At 40.6% G+C, this 27150-nt stretch overlaps 1 protein-coding gene across 2 annotated transcripts in view; it reads right to left on the reverse strand.

The window, feature by feature from the left end:
• Positions 1 to 13157, reverse strand: part of LOC131696661 (kazrin-like) — a 312029-nt gene extending 298872 nt beyond the window's left edge. Inside the window, exon 1 of one of the 2 annotated variants that reach the window (XM_058993390.1) lies at positions 12504 to 13157. In XM_058993390.1, coding sequence (XP_058849373.1) covers positions 12504 to 12627 — 124 coding nt within the window. In that variant the 5' untranslated portion in view covers positions 12628 to 13157. The remainder of the gene's footprint in view (positions 1 to 12503) is intronic. The other variant, XM_058993389.1, reaches the window with a different exon arrangement.
• Between the last annotated feature and the right edge of the window lie 13993 nt (positions 13158 to 27150).

Here is a 27150-nt window from a genome sequence, read left to right on the forward strand (position 1 = left end):
TGTAAAGAGGCAACTAGCTTGGTCATGGGATCAGAGGATGCCTACTGCCTGTCAGTTTTCCTGAGCTGTTGTGGGAGATTGCTGTGGTGCGAGAATATCATTTGATGATTATGAGTGAAAATCAGAAGTCAAATGAATGTACTTCCTCCTGTGACTGTATTTCCTTGTTAGTTTGTTGGTTCTTTGCTTGGATTTTATACCTCAGTTTGGAATATGCAGATACCCAGAAGACAATGTTATAGATACAAGGTTGCTGCTGCCTCCTGGTACCTAATCACTTCATGTGTTGTAGTTTAAACTCACTCAAATGAACTAGCTCTAATCTAACCATGTGACCTACAGCAAATGTATCAGAATGCACAATGTATATGGATAGTGTTGTATTTGAAATATTTGCATATTTTAAAATAACGGCAAAATGAACGAGGGACCAGTAATAAGGACAATAAAGCTACAGCATAAAACAGGCTAGTGTAGGGATGAGTGCACAGAAGGAATGTATTTGCTATGTACACTTACCACATTTCGGTTTGGTTTGGTATCACGCATGCTTTCCAACCAGGATCCTTCTTTTCTCAATCAATCAAGCAGTGGCTTTGTTTATCAACAACTGTCTGAAACAATGTGCTTTCTGCAGCTCGCATTACAAAACCACTTGGAAAGAGACGTCGAGCCCGTGGTTAGATTGTTTTATATACTGTTCATCTGTGTGTCTCTTAGGACTGACAGTGATAAGAACTAAACAAGTCCTGGAGTGGAGGTGGATGTCTGTCTGTACATATGCCACACTTTAGAATCTGCATTTATCTAGACAACTGTTTGTCACCAATTGTGATGAAGCTTGCTAAGGACATCTTTTAGCATGACTCAGTGAGTCATAATCTAGGGGTGTATAGGGTCCGTTTATCTGTCTGTCAGACTCCAATTGTGATGAAACTTGAAAAGGACATACATTTGCAGAAAACTCTATAATAACTTATTAATGTTACTAATAGTTCACCAAAATATTGTCTAATATAAATGTTTTTTCTCATTCGCAAAACATCACTCCAGTACCATATTCAAAAGGGCATTTAAACAAATAACCGATATGATTGAAATCTGATAATCTCCATGTGGGGATCTGATGTTTGCTGAGCATTCAATATTCCCTAAGAAGTTTGTTATTTCTTTAAAATGAAAAGAAAATCCATGAGAGTAGAGCGATTGTGGGTAAAAGCCTACATACCTTTAGTTATCCAGGGCGTGGGATGCAGTCCCAGATGAGGATGGTGTGCTGTACATGTACATACACGTATGTCTTCAGATTTTTACATACATCTGGAAAACCCCTTCTCCAGTTGACACTAGGTTTTAACATTATTATTTAGCATAAGTTAATGAGGTAATTAAATGATGGGGATATATGGGGTGTCTGTCTGTCTGTCTGTCCATTTGTAGTTCCATGATACTAACATATTGTTTGATTAGCTAGGTCTTAAATCCATGAACTGTTCATTGTCATTTCTTACCCTATACTATTCTATACATGCTGTTAATATACTTCTTGGCTGTCAACGTTTTCGCCACTCTTACAGTTTTAATTGAGATTTTACAGCTGTGGTGCTGGTGGTGGAGGGGGGCGTACAGTATGTTACTGTTCTGCTGTTGAATCTGTGTGCTTCCGCTATTCTTAACGATCACCCATCTGGCTTGTGATTTTCCACTGAAAGTACAGGTCCACCAATCAGGCTTAAATGATCTTCTGTCAGCAGAAGAAATTGACAAAGCTATTAAACAAAGTCTGATGCCTCCAGTCCCATAATGTTAGACACAACGTGCCTCTGCCTGCCAGATCCTGCCATGTTACCTAAGTAAAGAGCTCTTCCTGTAAGTACAGTGTCACCCTGCATTGACTCCTTGTGTAATTTATTGACTGCATTACAGAGCCTGCACTGAGCACTGAATACATGTGTCCCAATATTCCATAAACAAAAAGCTCAATGAAAGGGATTTGAGCAAGAAAACATTAAAACGACGAGACCAGCAGATCTGTTAATCAAAGGAATAAACTCTTTGAATGAATTTTGTTTGAAATTCTCAGTATTCTCTGGACAAATATTGTCAGAAAAATTAAGAGAAAGAATTGTCTTTCGCCCCACGGCCAGATGTTTTTTTTTTTTTATTTATTGATGAAAGTGCATATATATATATATATATATATATATATATATATATATGGGCAGCTGGCTCTTTGAGCTAAATATATATATATATATATATATATATATATATATATATATATATATATATATATATATATATACAGTGCCTTGCGAAAGTATTCGGCCCCCTTGAACTTTGCGACCTTTTGCCACATTTCAGGCTTCAAACATAAAGATATGAAACTGTAATTTTTTGTGAAGAATCAACAACAAGTGGGACACAATCATGAAGTGGAACGAAATTTATTGGATATTTCAAACTTTTTTAACAAATAAAAAACTGAAAAATTGGGCGTGCAAAATTATTCAGCCCCTTTACTTTCAGTGCAGCAAACTCTCTCCAGAAGTTCAGTGAGGATCTCTGAATGATCCAATGTTGACCTAAATGACTAATGATGATAAATAGAATCCACCTGTGTGTAATCAAGTCTCCGTATAAATGCACCTGCACTGTGATAGTCTCAGAGGTCCGTTTAAAGCGCAGAGAGCATCATGAAGAACAAGGAACACACCAGGCAGGTCCGAGGTACTGTTGTGGAGAAGTTTAAAGCCGGATTTGGATACAAAAAGATTTCCCAAGCTTTAAACATCCCAAGGAGCACTGTGCAAGCGATAATATTGAAATGGAAGGAGTATCAGACCACTGCAAATCTACCAAGACCTGGCCGTCCCTCTAAACTTTCAGCTCATACAAGGAGAAGACTGATCAGAGATGCAGCCAAGAGGCCCATGATCACTCTGGATGAACTGCAGAGATCTACAGCTGAGGTGGGAGACTCTGTCCATGGGACAACAATCAGTCGTATACTGCACAAATCTGGCCTTTATGGAAGAGTGGCAAGAAGAAAGCCATTTCTTAAAGATATCCATAAAAAGTGTCGTTTACAGTTTGCCACAAGCCACCTGGGAGACACACCAAACATGTGGAAGAAGGTGCTCTGGTCAGATGAAACCAAAATCGAACTTTTTGGCAACAATGCAAAACGTTATGTTTGGCGTAAAAGCAACACAGCTCATCACCCTGAACACACCATCCCCACTGTCAAACATGGTGGTGGCAGCATCATGGTTTGGGCCTGCTTTTCTTCAGCAGGGACAGGGAAGATGGTTAAAATTGATGGGAAGATGGATGGAGCCAAATACAGGACCATTCTGGAAGAAAACCTGATGGAGTCTGCAAAAGACCTGAGACTGGGACGGAGATTTGTCTTCCAACAAGACAATGATCCAAAACATAAAGCAAAATCTACAATGGAATGGTTCACAAATAAACATATCCAGGTGTTAGAATGGCCAAGTCAAAGTCCAGACCTGAATCCAATCGAGAATCTGTGGAAAGAACTGAAAACTGCTGTTCACAAATGCTCTCCATCCAACCTCACTGAGCTCGAGCTGTTTTGCAAGGAGGAATGGGCAAAAATTTCAGTCTCTCGATGTGCAAAACTGATAGAGACATACCCCAAGCGACTTACAGCTGTAATCGCAGCAAAAGGTGGCGCTACAAAGTATTAACTTAAGGGGGCTGAATAATTTTGCACGCCCAATTTTTCAGTTTTTTATTTGTTAAAAAAGTTTGAAATATCCAATAAATTTCGTTCCACTTCATGATTGTGTCCCACTTGTTGTTGATTCTTCACAAAAAATTACAGTTTCATATCTTTATGTTTGAAGCCTGAAATGTGGCAAAAGGTCGCAAAGTTCAAGGGGGCCGAATACTTTCGCAAGGCACTGTATATATATATATATATATATATATATATATATATATACAACTATATAACAACAATTCCCAGTTATTTCCATCAATTCTAAATCTTCAGACTTCAAAGACAACCCCACAGCTTCAAACGCCATCAACAAATATCAACAGAAAACCAAAAACTAACAGCAATAAACAAAAATGCTAAACCACTAAAACAGAATCTATGATGAAATCAAGAATTCTAATTGTATCACATGAACCACAAGAGATGGGGAAAACAATACAGAAATGCAATCTATGGGGGCAGCTAAAGACCACAAACCATTTGATCTTTGGTCTTGATGTTTGGTTTGTCATCCGAATTCCTTGTTGGAATTGTTATAAAAGAGTGCTGGCTCCAGATGAAACGTGATGAACCCTTCTATTAAGCTGAGGGTTTGGCTACAGCTGTCACACTGACCCAAAACATCAAGAAACTAAACAGGACAGAGTCATGATTTTCTATATGCTGATGACCCCCAAGTAAGGAAAAACTGCAACAATACAAACCACTGGATTCAGCTATAGCCTGATGGGCAAGTTTGAATGCCAATCCCCAAACTGTGTCTATATGATTGTGAATTAACTGAATAGCAATCATGCGGTTTCAACATTATGGGAGCGTAGTAAATGTGTTCAAGGGGCAAAGCAGCAGTATCAATTTCACTACTATTATTAATACATTGGAATCGGCAATTATTTTCTGATTTTTCTCCCTAATTTGAAATGCCCAGTTATTTTTATTTCAACCCAGCCCACCGCTGCCACCCCCGCGCTGACTCAGGAGAGATGAAGACGGACACACGAGTCCTCCAAAACGTGAGCCATCAGCCGTCTGCTTCGCCACCTCACAGCTACAGCATCGGAGGACCACGCAGCTCTGGGCAACTTACAGTCATGCCAGCAGGCGCCCGGCCAGTCCACAGGGGTCGCGGGTGCACAGTGAGCCGAGGACACCCTTGCCGACCTAAGCCCTCCACCACCCGGGCGGCATTCAGCCAATTGTGCACCGCTACCTGGGAGCTCCCGTCCACGGTCGGCAGTGGCATTAACAATAGCCTTGGTATTAACAATAGCCTGGACTCTAACTGGCGACCTCCAGGCTATAGGGCACATCCTGCACTCCACGCGGCGCGCCTTTACCGGATGCGCCACTCGGGAGCCCCATTTCACATCTACATGTTTCAACAGCTGTGAAACTGTTTTGCTTTATCATAACTTTTCCAAACCCCCCTCCTCACTAGTTCTCTGCCTCAGAAGGCGTGAAACATTACAAGTTCTGCTGTGGAGGCAAGGAGAATATTGATAGCTCTTGGCTATGAAGAATAACAAGGAGTCGAGTTTATCTTTGAGGTCTCATGTTTGATGGTCTGACAGCCACAGTTAAAAAACACAAGACCAGCTAATCAGTCAAACATAGATGTAGAGATTGCCTCCCTTCTGGTAGTGCAGGTCACTTACAACACAGCTGTTGGGAAGAATACAGGCTTTTGTTCGCTTTCAGAGTAAGTGGGAATAATTTTCTTACTAAGATGCAATTTTATCTAGACTTTGATTTCAGCCAGACTCTATGTTCTCAGTCCCACCACACTTTTGAAATACCCAAGGCTGTTCTGTTTAGTGGAAGATCTTTCAGTTGATTCAGCGGTCTGCTGTGTTACAGTAAAGAATACTACCTCTTAAATAACTTAGAATAGTTTTTTTTCTGCTGGTCTCTGGTTTCAAATGCCTTTGTTTCAATGTGTTGTAAGACAAATCGAATCCTGGGATGAATCGCCAAAGTTTAGCTTGTGTCTGTTGGTCAGATCTGGATCAAAAGTATCCAACTACCATACAAAGTGCCGAAGTATTTATTATTTTTTTTTACCTTGCAATAACAAACCAGTAAGAGGTGGATTCAAGCATGAATTTTTTTATTGTGTTTGAAGTTAATTCAATCAAGGTGGACGGGCACTCAAACAGTGCTGATGAAAGTTTCAATTTAAGTGTATATAGAATATGTTCTGTAATAATTTGTTTTTTGTTTTTTCTTTTTTTTTATTAAAAATGTAGTCGTCGACAATTTTTTTACCCCGGTTTTCTCCCCAATTTAGCATGCCCAATTATTATCTGTATCCTCGGCTCACCGCTCGCAACCCCCCCCCCCCGGGAAACTGAGGCTGGAACACGCGTCCTCCGAAACGTGCTCCTGCCAAGCCATCATTTTTCGCACAGCAGATCCACAGCAATGCCACCAGACCTATAGTGCCGGAGGACAAGACAGATCTGACGGCTCCACTGCAGAACCACAGGCTTGGCCACAGGGGTCGCTGATGCGCGGTGAGCCGTGGATTCCCCTGCTGACCTAAACCCTCCCTACCCGGGCAGCGCTCAGCCAATTGTGCGCTGCCCCCGAGGAACGCCCGGTCACGGTCAGCTGTGACATAGCCTGGATTCGAACCTGCGATCTCCAGGCTAGAGGGTACATCCTGCACTCCGCGCGGAGCGCCTTTACTGGATGCGCCACTCGGGATGTAATAATGTGTTTTAATATGGTGGAGTGTTTATGAATATAAATTTATAGGGGCAATGAAGTGTGTGTTAAAATAATAGCATTTAGAATTACTAAAAGAAACATAAAGACTAATGTTCGACTATATTTCTTTTTCAGTGTCTTGGACACTTCATTGAATTGAAGTTTCTTTTAGTATTTCTATAAACACTTCTGAGTGTTTATTAGTTATGGATGATAAATGAATAGCATGCTATTGAATCCACCAAGTAATAATTATTCTTTTTTTGCAATGTAAAAAATAACATGAAAACGTGTGTTAAATGTCTTTACTTGTGTTAATAATGAATTAGTGGAAGGCTTTTAAGAGGAATGATGGTGTAATTGTAAGGCATTAATATTGCTGCTACATTCTGAAGTTCTTACATGTTTCCCCATGTCGAATTCTAAAAATGTGCAATCTAAATATTCTGTTTCATGTTCTCAACATTGAATATAGATGGCCCTGATATTCCCAAAATATGGCTTGAATATTAATTATTCTGATGATAATGCTGCATTTGTGCATGCTGGTACTAAATAAAGTAATTCATTATCTTGAAGCATTAATTTCACAAATATACCTTTGTGTTAATGCCTCTGGGATAGCATTTGTCCCGAATTCCTAGACACAGTGCAATCTTACAGTTTAGCACCACAGTCAAACCATAGCATATCTGTTTATAGCACATCATAGCACTGGCCCCACTGCATTATTTTGGAATGCCATACAGAAACATTTTGAAAAGATGGTCTTCCGACAATATTATACTAGTATGTCCTGTCTGGTATACCCCCCACTCTTAGACAAAGATCTCGGCAAAAAATACCTTGAATTTCCAGGGATTTCTTAACTGTTGGGTGCCACTGTAAGGAAGTTAGCAAACCTGAGCACAATGCAGAGGTATGACTAAGGAGCAGCAGCGACACCTCTTTATATTATGAAGCAGTATGTCAGTTTGACGACGATGTCGTTGGTGATTTTTACGAGCGACGATGGTGAATGAAGACATGCATGGGTCACAATACAACATTAGGCATCGTTCATTGTTCCTATAATCATTTTAGCAATCCCCATAACATTGCTGCTGAATGTTTGCACTTTGTTGTTTTGTATGCCTTGTATTTTAAGTCCTCAAGAGTCCTCAATGTTTCATGAAGCAGACTGCTGAATAAGCCTCCCTGTATATGGCAGGATACTCTGTACAGCCAGCACAGAGGGATTTGCAGGCTGCATTTAATATTGTATAGCCTAGACGGGTCAGGACAGATTATTAATTAAAAACAATGTTGTTCTGCTCTAATAGAAGGAAGATGGTAAATCTGTCTTGGGTTATTGCTACATTACATTGAGAGTTACTAGATAACGTTTCCTTTTATAAATATCTAGGTATATGGAGTGATGAGCATCTTACTTTTCATTACCATATTGATAAATTGGATTTAAAGTTGGGACCTGAATTAGGGTTTCTTTGTAGGACCAGGAAGGCTTTTTCTGCGTCTAGCAAGTTAAAGTTAGTGACTGCTACTATTTTCCCAGTTTGAGATTGTGGGGATTATATTTAGCAGTTTGCCTCTAAGCAGTCTTTATATAAATTAGATGTACTGTATAATTAATCTGGCAGATTTGTTCTAGAGCAGGTTTTCCCAAATGGGAAAAAGTCCCAAAAAGTCCCCAAGTGGACTGCAGTCCAGATCTGGACCCCTTCTTTGGTGCAGGTAAAGATTAGAGTTGTCTTTTGCATGTTGCAAAAATTGTCCAGTCACAAAAAGAGAAAGGTTGATTTAGAAAAATCTCACTGATTGGCCTAACAGCAAACCAATGTGCCTAATAGGTAAAAGTTCAAATTTAAAAAGGCACTATGAAATTAAACACAGCAAAGAGTGTGACCAAAATATCCCCCAGGCTCAGAAGAATGGATACAGAAGCTACCATCAATGCAGGTAAGTTACTTGCGCAGCATGGCATTAATTAAGCGGTCTATGACAGATCAGGAAAAAGTAACAGAGGCTTCATTGAGAATAGCATGGATTATGGCTCAATAAACTGCTTTCTCTCACTCGGAAATTGTAAGAGTGCGTAGTAGAAAGTGCTTCAGTGTTGTTCCCAGAAAATACAAATATCAAGGAAACGTTTCAGAGGATTCCATTGTCTAACAATTCAACGACTTGCCGATGTGAAGTGCTGGCCGGTAATGCATTTGAAAATCTTAAACTGGATATTGAAAAGGCTGAATGCGTTTCAATTGCCCTGGAGCTTTGTTAAGAAAATAAAGGATGTTAATCCAACACTTCTTGCCTACCACTGTATTATCCATCAGTCAGTGCTCTGTGCTAAACTAAGAGACCAGTGTGGCACGGTTATGTCCACAGTTATTAAGTTGGTAAACTTCATTCATAGTAATCAGCACTGCAACATCGCCAGTTCAAGTATTTTTTGCAAGATCCTGACGCTGAATTTGATGACATCCTGCTTCACAATAATGTACGGTGGCTTAGCAAGGACGCAGCTGAAAATAGTTGCTTTTCTTGTGGACATGTTTGGACATTTGAATATACTGAACCTAGCAGGCAAACAAATGTTAATTGCTGGTCTTTGGGAAAATGTAAAAGCATTCAAGGAGAAGTTGGTCGTGTGTCAGGAAGACATTCAGTCACCAGACCTTTTTTTAATATATGGTAAAAGTATGATCCTTATACTTTTCATATATAGAAATTGGCCTCTTTTATATATTTAAAATATATGGGATATATTTAAAATTCAGTCTGTAATGCATATATTTATTTTATATGGATTACAGACTAATGAAAACATATGGTGCACCAGTATATGAGGTAAGTGGACCTTTATTGAATAATGTTGGGAACCCTTGTTCGAGAGTGTTCCCCTTTGACACATGATTGTCATATGCACTTAAAACTAAGCTGGCTCTCACTTATGAACTGTTGGCTTTTTCAGTGGTATTGTGTTGTGTTTAAGGTTTTTAAAGGATTGGTACCTCCCGTTTGAGTGCTCTGGTAGAAAGGACTAGCATTGGCTGTAGTTTACACCCTCAGGATTCTGTTCATTTGGCTGTTCCAAGGGTTTGAACACTTACGGGAGAATGATCTTTTGCATATCATCTCCCAAAGACGTGGAACTGTTTCCGTCATAGTATTAATATGGAATCTGATTATCTTTCTTTCTCTGGTTTTAAAGATCGTATTTGGGAACCACCTTCCAATGCTTCTCCTTCAGTCCACTTTAACAAATAGATATGTCTTATTTACTCTGTCCTTTGATCTCTGTGTGCTGCTGGTTAAGTTTGAACCACACATGTTTTTATTGTGTTGTTTGTACTTTGTGATTGTCCTCTTATTGTTTTCTGGGACTCCCTTGTAAATGCGGCCTCAGTCTCAATGGTTAAATCTCCTGGTTAAATAAATGAATAAATAGAAATATGATGTGGAGCTGCAGTTCCCATATGTACTGCGTCATTCCAGCTCAGACCAAGCTGAGTCCTCTATCTGTGGCTGATACTTAAGCAACCGGATGGAGAAAAGAGCTCCAGAGCAAGTGTTCTGTACTGCACACTTGAAAAATGATTACTACATGCAAGTCATTGATGTAAGAGGCCTCCTGTGGTCCACTTAAGCTGGAATGTCCCTGTTTTAAACCTCAGTCTAACTTGATTTACTGTGACCTCTCACGAGATTACACGAGTGTATTGTCTTTAAATGATTTTTAGAGACCTGTTTTTTGGAGGTTACACACTATTATTGCTTTGTGTGTAAGACGAAATCGCTAGCCACTGGCATTGAAAAAGTACCATTGCTGAGATGTGTTGGTATTCAGAAGCTGTATTAAACAGATTCTCATTTCAGCCCCTCTCTTAATCCATGCATCATGTGCAGCATTCTATAAAATCCTAATGACTTGAGGAAGCTTTTTAGAAGAAAAAGAAGCCTGCAATATTTGCAACTGATTCACAATGGGGTGAGTCACTGACTAACGTGGTGGTGGTGGTGGTGGTGGGTGGGGGGCTTTACCTCCCCCACTGTAATAAACAGGACCAATAATTGAGAGGCAAGAAGCTGAGAAGATATAACAAGCTACTGTGGACAAACTAACAGGAGGTTGGAATACATTATGGCCATGGACAATACAATGTTGAGTAATTAGCACTTGCTCATCTGTTATTTGGTCCTACTGCCACCAGATATAAAAAAATGTATAGTGCATGCATCAAAAATAAAGAATAATGAACCCTTTCATGCATCGCAAAACTCTCTTATAGTCTTTATATGGGACATACAGTAGTTTTGCAAATGTATTACACTCCATTGCTTCTGTTATCTTGTTGTGCATATGACATCAGACCACTGTAACTGAAAATCTTGAAACGTGTCAAAATAGGCAAATGATTGCCCAATGTAATTGATGACTTTAATAAGCCACACATGCAATTCATTAAAAATAGTAAGAGAAAAGGAACACATAGCCACAAATGGTAAAATGCATGAGAAGTTGTTTAAGATGCCTAATTAAAGCACAAAGTAGTCTAACATTTTTACCCATTAGTTCCTATTGTTTCTATATCACTGATTACTGACCGAAGATTATAATTCTCCCGCCCATATTTTTTAATGCAGGTAGGTATATAAAGGATATAAATGACAAATCTTGAGGTGTTCTAATACATTTGCACACTACTGTATGGAAGACACAAAAATGAAAACATTTTCAATGACAAATATTTATTATGTGTCCAAAACTCATTTTTTCAGCTATTTTCAACATTTCATACATGAAAGGGTTAGGTAAAAATTGCCATTGCAGTGAAACTTAATTTGCCATATCCTGCAGGACACAGACTTCTGGCTAATTAGGCAACATTAAATTCTGAAACAGGATGAAAATATATATATATATATATATATATATATATATATATATATATATATATATATATGTAATGACATGACAAACCTGGAAGCTGTAGGAATTAATAGCGGGCAGACGGGTGCTAATGTCTTGCCTTGAGTTGCATTTGCAAAGTAACTGAACCGTCACACAAGACTCATATTAAGAAGACGATACACATTACGAGAACAGACGCAAATCAATTTCAAACATTTCTGAAGTACAAATTAAATGAAAAGCAGGAAAGTACATAACTTCAAAAATCTGTGCTGAACCTTTCAGCAATGCAAATTTAATTTAGGAATGTGCCTCATTATCTACTTCAGAGCTTTCATATTGCACTGTTCAAATAAACTCCACTGGTAATAATGATAATAATGTGCTGTTGTAATTGGAGGTACATTATATTATCACAGACAGGCACAATGTTCTGAGTAAGGTCCATTTAGTTATTTTTAAAATATTATAGTAACTAACAGTGGTTGTAGTCTTTTGCTAAATTCTGTATAAATACTGTATATCATTGGAATACATTAAAACTTGTCCAACTGGTAATAAAAAGCCCAAGACATCATGTAGTATTTTCCATGTACATCAATTAAATACACAGTTATCTGGACTGCCAGTAAAGATTGTTAGGAGAATGGAATAATGACAGCTGGCACATTACTGCCAACAGTTTAATGAAACATGATTTTTACCAAAAACAGCATCTGCTCTGATCGTTGGACAAGTGATGTTGTATTAACACTGTATCATCAGGGGGCTATATTATTGGGTTTCCCTGGTGATTTGAGACTACCATGCTCTTTTGGCCCTATTCCACTTTTTCACTCTAAATCGTCAGTACAAAATTCATGTTGAACAATATTTCCACCGATTGTGCTTACTGCACAGCAATTGCTTACATCTATCTTTTTTGGTGTAAACAAAATATACATATTATAAAATCTTAAAAAACAAACACATCTGCAATATTTAATAAAATAAGCATAAGTAAACGCCCTACTATGATCAATGGAAAGCATTCTCACCTTATATCAATATATCTATATAGTTCTAGTCAGCCCTCCCCTAATATTAGGGGCCAGGCTATAAAACTGGAAGAGCGCCCTGGGTACTCACCTGCCTGCATGAGCTGGCCCTGGCGCCCAAACACCTGGGAGAAGGTTGCAGGATTGCAGGTTAGTGTGTTGTTTTCCATGGTTCCCTGCTGGGGTCTCAGAGAGCCACTGCTCAGGTGGGGCATTCAACAACCCCAGACGAGGGCAGAAGGACCCGGCACGTCGTCCTGAAAGGTTTGAAACGCTTTGTATGTGAGCGAAGGTCAAAATCCACTGAGCCAGTCTTTTCAGGACGATGATGAATTTCACTCCTGCGGGTGACACTAATACTTCAGGTGATGCGTCTTTCTTGTTAAGATGTCAAGTCTCAGCGCACACATACACTTTATTGTACTATCCTGTACGGTGCTGCTTCTCTGCACCACTGATTCCTTGTAGCCTCCTGACAATAAGCCAAGATCTTGATTCGAGTCTTCAGGACAAGACTGAATCCAGACAAGAGAGAATTAAGAGAGAATTAATGCATAAGCAGGAATCCTAAACTCCTTTCAGGATTGCTGCTGCTGCTGCTGCTGCTAAGGAGACAAAGCCTTCCAGCTGTTCTAGGAGTCGAGGGAGTGATGGGAAAGGTACAAGGCTCTGCCAATAAGAGCGTCTAATCAGTCTAATTCTCCCTCTGACTGATAGGGTGATAGGCAGAGATCGCCACTGAAGCTCCTGGCTGCAGTGCAATGCTGAATGATGCTGTTCTTTCTATGGGCCTGTGCTATGTATAGTATAGTTCCCTCCTCCCCTTCTCTCTCTCTCTCTCTCTCTCTCTCTCTCTCTCTCTCTCTCTCTCTCTCTCTCTCTCTCTCTCTCTCTCTCTCTCTCGGTCGCTCACAGTTTTCAAGCAGTAACTGTCCGTCTCAGCTGTGCACAACCCCAGCATGAAATATTCCTGGCTCCCAGCTCTTGGCTCTGGTCCCTGGGCACTGCTTTGCAGAATAATCCTTTTTTCCCCTCAGTCTCTCTCTCTCTCTGGGAGTGAGGTGTGTGGGAGGGGGGTGGAGGCTGGGTTACAGTGGGTTTGGTTGGTGCTGGATGGAGCTGAATCTTGCTTTCATTTACAGTGCTTGCCTTTAAGCTGAAAGCAGACTTTTCCTCTTCCAAGTAGACTAATTTAATGAATCCTTCTGTCGCCATCTCATTTGGCTTTCCAGTGCACAACACCTATCCACCTCTTTGCCTGTGCACTACAGTTTAATAACGAACCTATCAGAACCTAGACCGATAGTTGATGGATTGATTCCCTTCAGGAAGTAAGGAGGAATGAACAAGAGCAGGGAAATACCCTGGGAGTTGTGCCAAGAACCAGCCAGACCCCTGCTGAGAACCATACTGCCACATTACTTAAAATGTGAGAGAGAGACAGATATACAAACACTATCCTCCAGCGACTTTTGAGAAAGAGGAAAGCGCAGCAGGACTGATGGTGGGTCATTTGGTGTCTGTTTTAGCCCACTTAGACTTGCTCACTATATATTTTTGTACCCTGAATAGATAATCATCCCATCCTGTATTACACATACTTACTTTCAGAATGTAAAATGATAAACTACCGTCCTTCCCGATTGTTCTACATTTCTAAAAAATGGATACCAATTTTGGGGTACCACTGCGCCTGTGTTGCTCAGATTTCTCATTCAAATCTTTTTCCTGCATTTGAAAATGGGACTAGCTAGTCAATAGATATTTTTCCTTCTGTCTTTTCTTTCTGTAAGACAGTAGTATCTCTAAATGTCATTGCAATCTATTTCCCTTACTATTTTATGGTGTTTGTAATTACACTCTGAGTAGTTCTGGGTTGCGCCATTATGATATTGAGTTATCATTTTTCAAACGATACATGTGTTGACCAACTCAAGCAACAGTCAAAAAGACTGTGGTGTGCAGGGTGTCATACAGTCAGGGGAGCCCAGGTTCTTGGCCGTAGGAAGCTGACGATCTTTTCTGGGGATTCCACTGGGAGCATGCCATTGGCTCTGGTGAGCCTGTGGGTTAGGGAGGCAGAATTATCTTCCATTGTCATCCATTGGCCAGTAAGTTGCTGACATCCGCTGTGGAGCTCCTGTGGCAATTGGCTGGGGAGTGGGTTTGGAGAATGACCTTCAGTTCTCCTGAGCTGTTTTGAGGTGTTGCTGTGGTGCGGGAACTTAAAATTGACATTCTAAATTGGGAAGAGAAACAGGTAAAATAAGTGGGCATATTAAAAAAATTAAAAAATATTCTGCATGACACAAACATATGGGAGAATTGATTTTGTTTTCACACACAAAACATATTTATTAAGTTGCTTTTATTATTTCTAAAATCAGGCAAAACACTTGTACTTTTGTATTTTAACATTCCAAATGCAATAACAGAGCAGGATGAAAGAAGACGGCTGATTGACAAGCTACTTGTTTTAATGTTTCACAGGCGGGAGAGAGCAATAATGGAGTGTGGGTATCGCGTTGAAGCCTCTTCTCTGGGCCTCAAGAGCAGCCTAATGAATTGTGACAGGCCGGAATGGTGCTTTCAGTATTCTGAAAATATTTGTAATGTGGAGGTCAATTAAAGCTCCTGGGTGAGCTGCTGACAGCTGGGATCGCCTCCGAGGGAATGTGCAGGCTTCTCACTTAGCAACAAGCCAGCATTAGAAAAAACTTTTCATTTCTCTCATCTTGCTGCCTGGGGTGCCTATTCATTTTTGACTTATTAATAAAAAATACATTTACATTTTTTAAAATAAGAATGCATGCGGCTAGATGGAACTTTAAATCTAAATCCTCTCCCGTCGTTTTACTCATTTAGCACAATAAAATGCCTCTTCAGAACATTTTTACTTTCACTCATTTTCTGCCCCATCAACACTCATCACAATGGCATTTCAGTCATAAATGAGCGACACCTAAGATGTGCTGCTAAGGTTGCAAATATGTTGTCATATGTGGGGCCTGCATATTCCTCTTATAATAACTGGGAAATACATCTTCACTCTCATTAACTCCTAAATGAAGGAGCGGGACACATATATTATACTCACTGTAGTTACGAGAGGCATGGTTTCATGGCTTCAGCTATCAGAATGTGCCTATGGGAGGCATGGTTTCATGGCTTCAGCTAGCAGAACGTGCCTATGGGAGGCATGGTTTCATGGCTTCAGCTAGCAGAACGTGCCTATGGGAGGCATGGTTTCATGGCTTCAGCTATCAGAACGTGTCTATGGGAGGCATGGTTTCATATGCTTCAGCTAGCAGAACGTGCCTATGGGAGGCATGGTTTCATGGCTTCAGCTATCAGAACGTGTCTATGGGAGGCATAGTTCCACTGGGAGGCATGGTGCTATGGAACAGTGGATCTAAATGCTACCACTGAGATAATTAAACAGCAGGTAGTTTGGATTTTGAGATTTTTCAGTTTGACTCAGCAGGTACAGTATAAATATATAATCCACCCTGTGATGTAGTCGTCTGCTGAGCCCCTGAGACCTTTCTGCGACTCCCACGTTGAGAACCCCTGTCTTTAAAGAAGGTCGAGGTCTTGTGCTGATACAGTCCTGGTGAACCTAGCTCGGTCAAGAAACATCAGGGATTCCTTAAAGATTGGGCAGATGGGCATCTTGCTTTAGTTTTAAAAAAAATATTTAATAACACCCAATGCGAACTTGACATTACCTAAAAAGTGAAGTGTTCGTGGAACCAGGGTATTATTTAGGAAGGATTGTGTTTCCAGGTTTTTTTACGCTGGATTGCTGGTCTTTTGGGAAGTCCCGAATCACCTAATCAATCCTTGTAATAAAATGATTTAACAAGCATTACAGGAAATGAGTTTTGAGTCACACACACGATTCTATAGAGTTCCACCCCTAGGTGTTTCGGGAACCACTTAAAGGCTCCTCAGATTTAAGTAGAGTTGCTTATTCTTTCCTTAAGCAGAGGGTCAGCTCCCAAAGGTAAGCAGTTCTGCTGGTGGGTCTCAAACAGCTGCCTTCTGCAAAACACTGAACAGCTGTTAGCAAAAAGACAAAACAAAACCAACTAACAAACCAACAAAAACGTGCCCCAGTGCTGCTGCTGCTCTCAAGCCTGTTCATAACAAGAGGATCCATACACCTCTTACAAAAACGTCTGATGTGACCAGCCTGGCTGGAGGCTCTTTAGAAAACGAAGCAATTTACAACTTGAAAAGCAAAGAAGATGCGAATTACACCTGAGAATATACTGACTACAACGCACAGGCAATTTATAAAGCTGCCATCTGCTGCAACTACATACTCAGTACATTCAGCCAATCAAAAAACTCTGCGGGGGGTTTGCTTTTGAGGTCCAGGGTGTTTGTAATCAGACAATATTATGTTTTTGTGTGTTTTTAATGTATTGTGTTAAATTATGTTCCTTGAATAGTAAGTAGCGGGGTTCTCAAAAATATAGCGTTACATGTCCCCATGTGTTGCTACAACTGTTTTAATAACGTACCTGTCATTTTTCTTTTCATTGTTAACTTAACTTTTTATACTTCTAACTTTAAAGTCTGTTACCCTTTAGTGCAGCACTCCCCACAATAGTTCAGGAGAACTGAAGGTCATTGGGCGTCCTGCGATTGTACAACAATATGAATGACCTATTTACACCCAGGAGCTCTACAGTGGATGTCAGCGAACTTCCAGCCCCTGGAGGTCAGCCCTGCAGGTGTGAGATTTGAATTGACCAGGCACCCGGCCAGTAGTGCTGTTAGGAGAAACAGTCCCTGCCCCTTTTGTCGTCCTGACCTATCGCTAGAGCCAATGCGAAGCTCCCTGTGGAATCCCTAACAAAATAGGCAACATATCACAGTTAGGACTTGAACCTGCACTTCCCTGACTGTATGACTCACCCTGCACACCATGAGACTGTGCATTTACCAGAGGAACCACTCTGGGGCCCAATATGACATCCCAGTGGGTAATCCCCCAATTTCTACCAGCAAAAAATTAATGAGTTTAACCCCATTTCACAACAAAAATACTGTCAAAAAGAGTTTCTTAAGTATTGACTTAGAAATAAGGCAACTAAATTGTATATGAGCATAATTTAGATCTTTTATTCAACAACATGTAATCAAATAGATACCTTTTTAATAGAATCAGCTAAACTATGTATAAAAAGTATTTAAACTAGCATTCTTCTTCAGGTGAAAAGTGGAAATTGAAGGAAAATTAACCGTCTATTAACCCTGTTCATATATATAGTCAAACATTTTTTACTGTAATTTTATTACAGTAGGTACATTTGACCCAGTTTCTTGTAGAAAAAAAACTGGTCAGGCAAGTGAGGTATAAAATAAAAAGGTGAGACAATGTCTACCTGATGAATTACAGATTTGGGCCTTATTCACAAAACATTTTTAAAAGTAAAAATAAGGTGTGTGTTAATACCATCCCTTACCTGAATGCCACTTATTAAGGCGTGCGCTATGGGATTCATTAGCACACCATAGCACAAGCCTCATCTGATAAGTCACACCTAAGACAACGCAGCAGATAAGACAACGCAGCTCTGGGCAGCTTACAGGCAAGCCCGCAGGCGCCCGGCCAGACTACAGGGGTCGCTGGTGCGCGGTGAGCAGAGGACACCCTGGCCGACCTGTCGGAACAGCAATGAGTTTCTTCATAATTTCAGATATTTACTAGTACGCTTTGATAAATAATAAATTAAATGAGAATTAAAAAAATAGATTTATAGTTTGACGCTCGGTTTCCAGAGATAGAAATTAAAAGCTGGCAATGGAACTGGGCTGACCTTTAGTCAGATCTTAGCAAAGGAGTGCTATCATTGTTATTAACTCAAACATACACTAATCCTCTGGAGTTAATAAAAATGTTCTAAATGTCACGTTTCTGAAGAATACACCAAGGCTCTTGTATCCAGTGATGTTATACTTAACATATAACAACTTCAATGAGTCAACATACCAGAGTGTACAAACAAGCACCATATGTTTGGAATGCATTTAAAACTGAAGTGGTTGCAGCCAGCAAAATAATTCCATAAATCTTATCTGTTGAGCACCTTCCTTCATTACATAGGTCTCAAATGTCCAGTAAACATGTATTTTGATTTTATGGTCTATGGTATTTCACTTTGTTAAAGAGCTATGCTTTCAGTTAGTATTGCACTTGTTTTGTCACCTGGAGGATGAAATTGCCCCCACCCCATTAAATAACATCTTTCTAGTCATTATCCAACTAGCTGCTTCCCCTATCGACTGTCATGCTTTCAGCCAGTAACATGCTTTGACCCAGAAGAGGTGAAATGATCCAGAAAGAGCAAGAAATATCTGGTGGATAAGGTCTAGCAACTAAGAACTTTCTTTAATCTCATGTTTTAAAATTGCTATAGAAAGTGTTTCTTTCAAAAGTGCACACTAGAGACATTTGTAGCTAATTGTAATGTTTGCTGCAATGACTTTAATATTATTGTTTTGTTCCATTGATATCGATCCTTTGTTTGTATGTGGAATATGGCTGCTTTCTGGGAAGTGCACAACTGAAATGTACAGAAATCTTTTTGGTATTATTCCCCCTCTGATTTATAACCTATGATGTGTGAATCAAAATCTAAAAACCAAATCAACATTATGTTGAAATATGTATTTTATTGCTGCAAATCATACAAAAGGATGTAGCAAAGGCAAAGCAATGAGTTTCCTGTAAACACTAAATGGTGTATTATTTTGCCACAAATTCTTCCAGTGTCTCTTTTCATCATATATCCACTTTACTGCAGTCATGGAAACTCACATTAAGCCTGTAGGACAGCTTCCCTAAATCACTGCTAAATTTGGAGAATGCTGACATGTTAATCAGAGAGTTATAGCTTTGTGCTGAATAATAAAAACTATGACTTTTTATAGCGGAGGAGGAATGGAGGAAGAAATACTAAATAAATAAGTTCAACCTTGAGCAAAGACGAAGCTGAGGATACTTGCGGTGCTTCATTCTGAATTTGTAGAGGCAGTAACCACCGTTACTACCAGGGTGAAATGTAGGGCCCTATATATAAAGAGAAATATCTTTAAATGCTGTTTTAAGGAATGTATTCTTGAGGACTGTACTTTTCAAGCAGATTGGTGTCAAATAAAGTTTGTGTAGCGGTCAGTGTGATGCATTGCCATTACGGATTCTGCCCCCTGGTGGTGAGATAAGGTAAAAAGCTCTATAACCACAATGCAAATGAGCCTGGCTCTTTTACATAGTAATGCCACTCACTTGCAGTGTGCCGGGTCATCGCTTTGCAGTCCCCACCCTGTTTTATTTGAAGTTTATAGACAGTTTCAGAGGGTTAGAGATGTATTGTTGGTAGATGAGATGGTAGCTGCTTTGCAGTCCCCACCCTGTTTTATTTGAAGTTCATAGACAGTTTCAGAGGGTTAGAGATGTATTGTTGGTAGATGAGATGGTAGCTGCTTTGCAGTCCCCACCCTGTTTTATTTGAAGTTTATAGACAGTTTCAGAGGGTTAGAGATGTATTGTTGGTAGATGAGATGGTAGCTGCTTTGCAGTCCCCGTCCTGTTTTATTTGAAGTTTATAGACAGTTTCAGAGGGTTAGAGATGTATTGTTGGTAGATGAGATGGTAGCTGCTTTGCAGTCCCCATCTTGTTTTATTTGAAGTTCATAGACAGTTTCAGAGGGTTAGAGATGTATTGTTGGTAGATGAGATGGTAGCTGCTTTGCAGTCCCCACCCTGTTTTATTTGAAGTTTATAGACAGTTTCAGAGGGTTAGAGATGTATTGTTGGTAGATGAGATGGTAGCTGCTTTGCAGTCCCCACCCTGTTTTATTTGAAGTTCATAGACAGTTTCAGAGGGTTAGAGATGTATTGTTGGTAGATGAGATGGTAGCTGCTTTGCAGTCCCCACTCTGTTTTATTTGAAGTTTATAGACAGTTTCAGATGGTTAGAGATGTATTGTTGGTAGATGAGATGGTAGCTGCTTTGCAGTCCCCACCCTGTTTTATTTGAAGTTCATAGACAGTTTCAGAGGGTTAGAGATGTATTGTTGGTAGATGAGATGGTAGCTGCTTTGCAGTCCCCGTCTTGTTTTATTTGAAGTTTATAGACAGTTTCAGAGGGTTAGAGATGTATAGTTGGTAGATGAGATGGTAGCTGCTTTGCAGTCCCCGTCCTGTTTTATTTGAAGTTTATAGACAGTTTCAGAGGGTTAGAGATGTATTGTTGGTAGATGAGATGGTAGCTGCTTTGCAGTCCCCACCCTGTTTTATTTGAAGTTTATAGACAGTTTCAGAGGGTTAGAGATGTATTGTTGGTAGATGAGATGGTAGCTGCTTTGCAGTCCCCACCCTGTTTTATTTGAAGTTCATAGACAGTTTCAGAGGGTTAGAGATGTATTGTTGGTAGATGAGATGGTAGCTGCTTTGCAGTCCCCACCCTGTTTTATTTGAAGTTCATAGACAGTTTCAGAGGGTTAGAGATGTATTGTTGGTAGATGAGATGGTAGCTGCTTTGCAGTCCCCACCCTGTTTTATTTGAAGTTCATAGACAGTTTCAGAGGGTTAGAGATGTATTGTTGGTAGATGAGATGGTAGCTGCTTTGCAGTCCCCACCCTGTTTTATTTGAAGTTTATAGACAGTTTCAGAGGGTTAGAGATGTATTGTTGGTAGATGAGATGGTAGCTGCTTTGCAGTCCCCACCCTGTTTTATTTGAAGTTTATAGACAGTTTCAGAGGGTTAGAGATGTATTGTTGGTAGATGAGATGGTAGCTGCTTTGCAGTCCCCACCATGTTTTATTTGAAGTTCATAGACAGTTTCAGAGGGTTAGAGATGTATTGTTGGTAGATGAGATGGTAGCTGCTTTGCAGTCCCCACCCTGTTTTATTTGAAGTTTATAGACAGTTTCAGAGGGTTAGAGATGTATTGTTGGTAGATGAGATGGTAGCCGTATCAGTTCAGAGATGGTAGATAAAGAGAAGGAGATGGGATAACTTTTATTGGACTAACTAAATGTTAGCTTGCGAGGTTCAGGGGGCGTGGAGCTGGGGGGGCGCTAATCTCTAATCTTTCAATTTTCTAATCTCCAGTTAATTAGTTCTATTTACTATTTAAGACCTGATCACCTGCACCTTTTCTGTCTAGTGTTTCGTTTTCCTCCTCCTCCCCTCCTCCACCTTCTACATGCCTTCGCATCGGTCATCTCTGGGGGGCAAGTGAGGCTCACTTCCCCGACCTCAGGGCTAGGCAGCCGCCTCCCTTACCTTCAGGGGTTCTCACCGCGTGAGTCAGAGCGGACCCCCGGCCAAACTCTGTCCTGTCGCAGCTCCTGCGCTCATCTCACTCGAGGCTCTCTTCTATTCTGCCTCCCTTCAGGACGTGGTCACTCGTGCCGAGTCCTATACTAACCTCAATGCTCTGTCCTTATTTTCAGGTCCCAGGCAGCGTGACGTCTCGGCCAATCAGGGGTTTTACGAGCGCCCCTTACATAAGCCTCAAATGCTGGGTACCTCTCTCATCTCCTCCCGAGGGGTGGCTTTTTAAGTCTAACCCTCATATGTGTTTTCAGGTTGCCGGGTCCTCCGCCCCTGGGATGTCGACAGCGTCGGCCCCAGTCGACGACCTCTTTTCTATCCTGTTTCCGGTTGCCGGGTCCTCCGCCCCTGGGATGTCGACAGCGTCGGCCCCAGTTGGTGACCACATTCTGTCCTACTAACTGCTCCTTGCTGCTTCTTCTGCCTTATCTTTCCCCCCCCAGCTCACGCCCAGTGAAACAATAATTAATCACAAGCTTTCAAAGGTCTCTTCTTCAGGTGAATGTAGAAAAGATAGATTGATGTTTACATTCAAAGGTGGCATCAGAACCTGAGCAAAAATAACCCTTTTGGAATCACTACTATTCTAATGCAAGGAGAAACAGCTGTGTCAAAAAAAACCAAGATGTGTGGCTGCACAATAAACAATAACAAAAACAAAATAAATTATATGAATAAAATGCAAATAAGCAAAAATATGTAGTAATATATGGAACAATATAATTAAAATATATATATATATATATATAGCACTATATATGATATATATATATGAGATAGAGATAGAGATAGAGATAGATATATATATAGATAGATAGATAGATAGATATCTCTATATATATATATATCTCTATCTATATCTATCTATATATGCGCATGCAAGTTTTTCTCTCTTGTGTGTTCTTGAAATTTCCCTTTGAAACAAGAAGCATCAGATCATGCAGAGAATGGTTAGGCATGTTGAAATGGTTGCCAGTAGGAGTGCTGGTAATGGTGTTGCTGATGGTGTGTCTGTGTAGATTCATCCTTGTCTGAAGATGTTGTTTTATTTCTCCTATGTAGGTGGAGCATTTGTTACATTTATTCATGTAGATAATATATTGTTGAAATCTAAGAGAAACAAAAAAAAGTCAAAATCATTCCTTAGAGCAATCTCCATAATTTAGTGAAAAAACATTTTTCCGATCATAAACAGGTTTTAAGAGATGTGAAATACCAGGACTTTCAAATGACAATGAAATATCTAGTGATCCAGAGTGATCATTTTCATGCATCCATATCTAATAAACCAGCACCATCTAGAAAGCCTTGAAAGGAATACAGTATGCAATTCATACTCATTGAATGGAGTACAGTATGCAATTCATACTCATTGAATGGAGTACAGTATGCAATTCATACTCATTGAATGGAGTACAGTATGCAATTCATACTCATTGAATGGATAAACAAGGATCGATAAACTTCTACTTGCATGTTGCAGCATGTTTGTTTAAAAAAAAAAAAAAAAGCATTTCTGTTAAAAAACAATTAACTCTTTAGAATTATAGAGCACTGCTCACAAAGTCATGTTACTGTCAAGCTAATGTCAGATCAACAAAGGTAATTAACTGAACTCTTGATAAAGTTTAGTTTCTTTAAGGTCAAACAACATCTCATACACCATTCAAAAAATGGGTTTAAACTGCTGTTGGCTTCTTTACCAACAGAATGAAACCTTCTTTAATTAACTTTATTATTATTATTATTTATTTCTTAGCAGACGCCCTTATCCAGGGCGACTTACAATCGTAAGCAAATACATTTCAAGTGTTACAATACAAGTAATACAATAAGAGCAAGAAATACAATAACTTTTGTTCAAGTGTGACAAACCACAATTCAATAATACAGCAGATAATAGTGATAGTAACATCAGGATATGATTAAATAGTGATAGTTACATCAGGATATGATTAAATACAAAATACTACAGGTTAAACTCTTGGCAGATTACAGTATTCTGAAGTACAGGATTAAATGCAGTAAAATAGCGGGCAGATAAGAGCAAAATAAAGCACATTTACATGAAGGGTGATAGTGTCCCAGGATACAAACAGAGGAGTTCTACAGGTGCTGTTTGAAGAGGTGAGCCTTAAGGAGGCGCCGGAATGTGGTCAGGGACTGGGCAGTCCTGACATCTGTAGGAAGGTCATTCCACCACTGTGGAGCAAGGGTGGAGAAGGAGCGGGCTCTGGAGGCAGGGGAGCGTAGCGGAGGTAGAGCCAGTCTTCTAGTGCAGGCGGAGCGGAGAGGTCGAGTGGGGGTGTAGGGAGAGATGAGGGTCTGGAGGTAGCTGGGTGCAGTCTGGTCAAGGCATCTGTAGGCTAGTACAAGAGTCTTGAACTGGATGCGAGCGGTGATCGGGAGCCAGTGGAACGAGCGGAGTAGTGGAGTAGCGTGGGCGAAGCGAGGCAGAGAGAACACCAGGCGGGCAGCAGAGTTCAGGATGAGCTGGAGCGGACGGGTGGCGGACGCAGGGAGGCCAGCCAGGAGGGAGTTGCAGTAGTCTAGGCGGGAGAGTACCAGGGCCTGGACCAGGAGCTGGGTAGCATAGTTGGTGAGGAAGGGTCGGATTCTTCGGATGTTGCTCACGAAGAATCGGCAAGTGCGTGCCAGAGTGGAGATGTGCTGGGAATAAGAGAGGCAGGGGTCCAGGGTGACTCCAAGGTTCTTAGCGGAGGAAGAGGGAGAGAGTGTGGTAGATTCCAGAGGAACAGAGATAGAGAGATCAGAGGAGGGGGAGGAGGAGGGAAAGAAAAGGAGGTCAGATTTAGAGAGGTTGAGTTTGAGGTGATGCGAGTGCATCCAGGAGGAAATAGCAGACAGACAGGTAGAGATACGGGAGGAGATGGTGGAGTCAGAGGTGGGGAAGGAGAGGAAAATCTGAGCATCATCAGCATAGAAATGGTATGAGAAACCATAGGATGCGATGAGGGGGCCCAGGGAGCGGGTGTAGAGAGAGAACAGGAGAGGACCCAAGACTGAACCTTGGGGGACTCCAGTTAAGAGAGGGTGAGGTGTGGAGGTTGCTCCACGCCAGGTTACCTGGTAAGTGCGGTTGGAGAGGTAGGAGGAGAACCAGGCCAGAGCAGTGCCAGAGATCCCCAGGTCAGCAAGAGATGATAGTAGAATAGAGTGATCAACAGTGTCAAAGGCAGCAGAGAGGTCGAGGAGAATTAGGACAGAGGAGAGAGAGGCAGCTCGGGCACACTTAAGTGAGTTGGTGACAGACAGGAGGGCGGTTTCAGTGGAGTGAGCAGAGCGGAAGCCAGATTGGAGAGGGTCAAGCAGAGAGTGGTTGGACAGGAAAGCAGAGAGCTGGCGGTGTACAGTCCGCTCAAGGGTTTTGGAGAGGAAGGGTAGGAGGGAGACAGGACGGTTCTCTGGAGGGAGGTGGGGTCGAAGGTAGGTTTTTTGAGGAGGGGAGTGATAGAGGCTTTTTTGAAGGCAGAGGGAAAGATACCAGAAAGTAGAGAGGTGTTGAGGAGGGAGGAGATGAAGGGGAATAGAGCAGGAGCAGCAGCTTGAAAGAGGTGAGTGGGGAGGGGGTCCAAGGCACACGTGGTGGGTTTGTGACCCTGGAGCAGGGAGGAGAGGTCAGAGTCTGAGAGGGGCAAGAAGGTGGAGAAGGAGGGCGAGTTAGTAGGGGATGTAGTGGGTGTAGGGGTTGGAGCAGGAGGGGGTGCGGGGGAGGGAGAGATGTTAAAGAGTTTGCGACTTTGTGACTAGAACCCACAGTCACTCAAGCTTATCCACGCAATACGTCTGGTCTGTGCAGTATGTGCTTTTTGTTTGTTTTTAATATAAGTAACATTCATATGATTTGAGCTGGATGTTCCAAGTCGAGTACAGAGTATTCAGATCAGGATTGAGGTGTGCTTACGTTGCTGTGAGCAAAAGCTCTAAATAAATACCAGTGCTCTCACCTAAACACATTTTCTTTTTAGAAAACTAAAAAGAAGATCCAACAAACCTAGAGGACGACTTCTCCTCATCAAGTAGCGCCAGACACTTGCCAGAGAAGCAGTCGTGTTGACAACCTGTCATGAGCTTTTTAATTGACAAAGACTTTCAAGTGAAGCTGTGTTTTCAATTCAAGAAAATGAATGGCTCTGTCACAAGCCACTGGTGCAGTATAAAGACACTGAAAATGACTGCCAGCTGTTTAATCCCTGCTGTATCAATGGAACACAGTTCTGTTTCAGACCATTTCAAAATAACACTAGTATTAATTCTGTACTGTACTAATCTGATGTATTCTCAATCTTTACCTAGATCACAATGCTCACACAAATGTGTGATAAGGTTTTAGGTAAGACACTGATGTTAGCCTTGAGGTGCTGTCTGCAACCAATTTCCTAATCGAATATCAGACAGGTAATAATCAATGATAATTGATGCATGGAGAACAAATGTATTCAAAACCAAAAGGCTAAATATTAACGTAAATGCAGATACAGATATGCTCCTATATCCCCAAAATCTCATATACTCAATAACTGATTCTAAAAAATGTTAATACCAAGGGTCTACAGATACATGCACACATGTAAGGTAATGGGTTTCTGTGTTCTGTATCCTTTAAATGCTTAACATGGTTCCCAGTTATCTCCAGTATGAGAAGGGCTTGCTTTGAGAGACATTAAAACATAGGCTGCAGCTTTTTCACAAGGACACAAGACTCTTGATGGTCCAGAAAAAGGTTTTCTACTGCAATAGCTCAAAGGGGCAGTGATTTTAGAGCTACATTGTTCTACCTTATAGCAATCAACACATCTGAGATTCTACACATTTTTTTTCTACATTACTATGATAAAAACCACGGGAAGAACCCACTAAAGCAGCGATTCATTCACTTTTTCTAACCCTTTAACGTGACCTTGTTCTGCCAATCCCCCGATTGAAAACTAATACATGATAGTAAAATGTTGTCTCGATTGTTATTGAGTAAATATAAAATATGAATAATAAAACCAAAAGAGAATTACTGCAATTAAGAAAACAGGAACATTGTGAATAGTAATCTGTTTGAATGGTTTTTGTACAGCGTTTAATACATTGTTATTCAATTTTAAATGTAGTGAAAGGTAAAAGCCAAATTCATTAAATATGAGGGTATTGTATGTAGGGATAATGGCATTGCTGTTGTGTATTGCAAAGTCATAATGGGACTCCCGATAAAGCCTGGAGTTATTTATTTTGTTCGTCTGAAATGATCATGGTTGTCCACTGAAAGAGTTAACTCTTTAAGAGGCGTGTCCCTGGGAAGCAGTGCTTTTAGAACAAGTGTGGTTATTGGTGTCAGCTTTCCGGTATTGAGTTATAACAGAATGGCTAAC

This window comes from Acipenser ruthenus, chromosome 20 (assembly GCF_902713425.1).
Source record: "Acipenser ruthenus chromosome 20, fAciRut3.2 maternal haplotype, whole genome shotgun sequence".
In the NCBI taxonomy this organism is placed as follows: Eukaryota; Metazoa; Chordata; class Actinopteri; order Acipenseriformes; family Acipenseridae; genus Acipenser; species Acipenser ruthenus.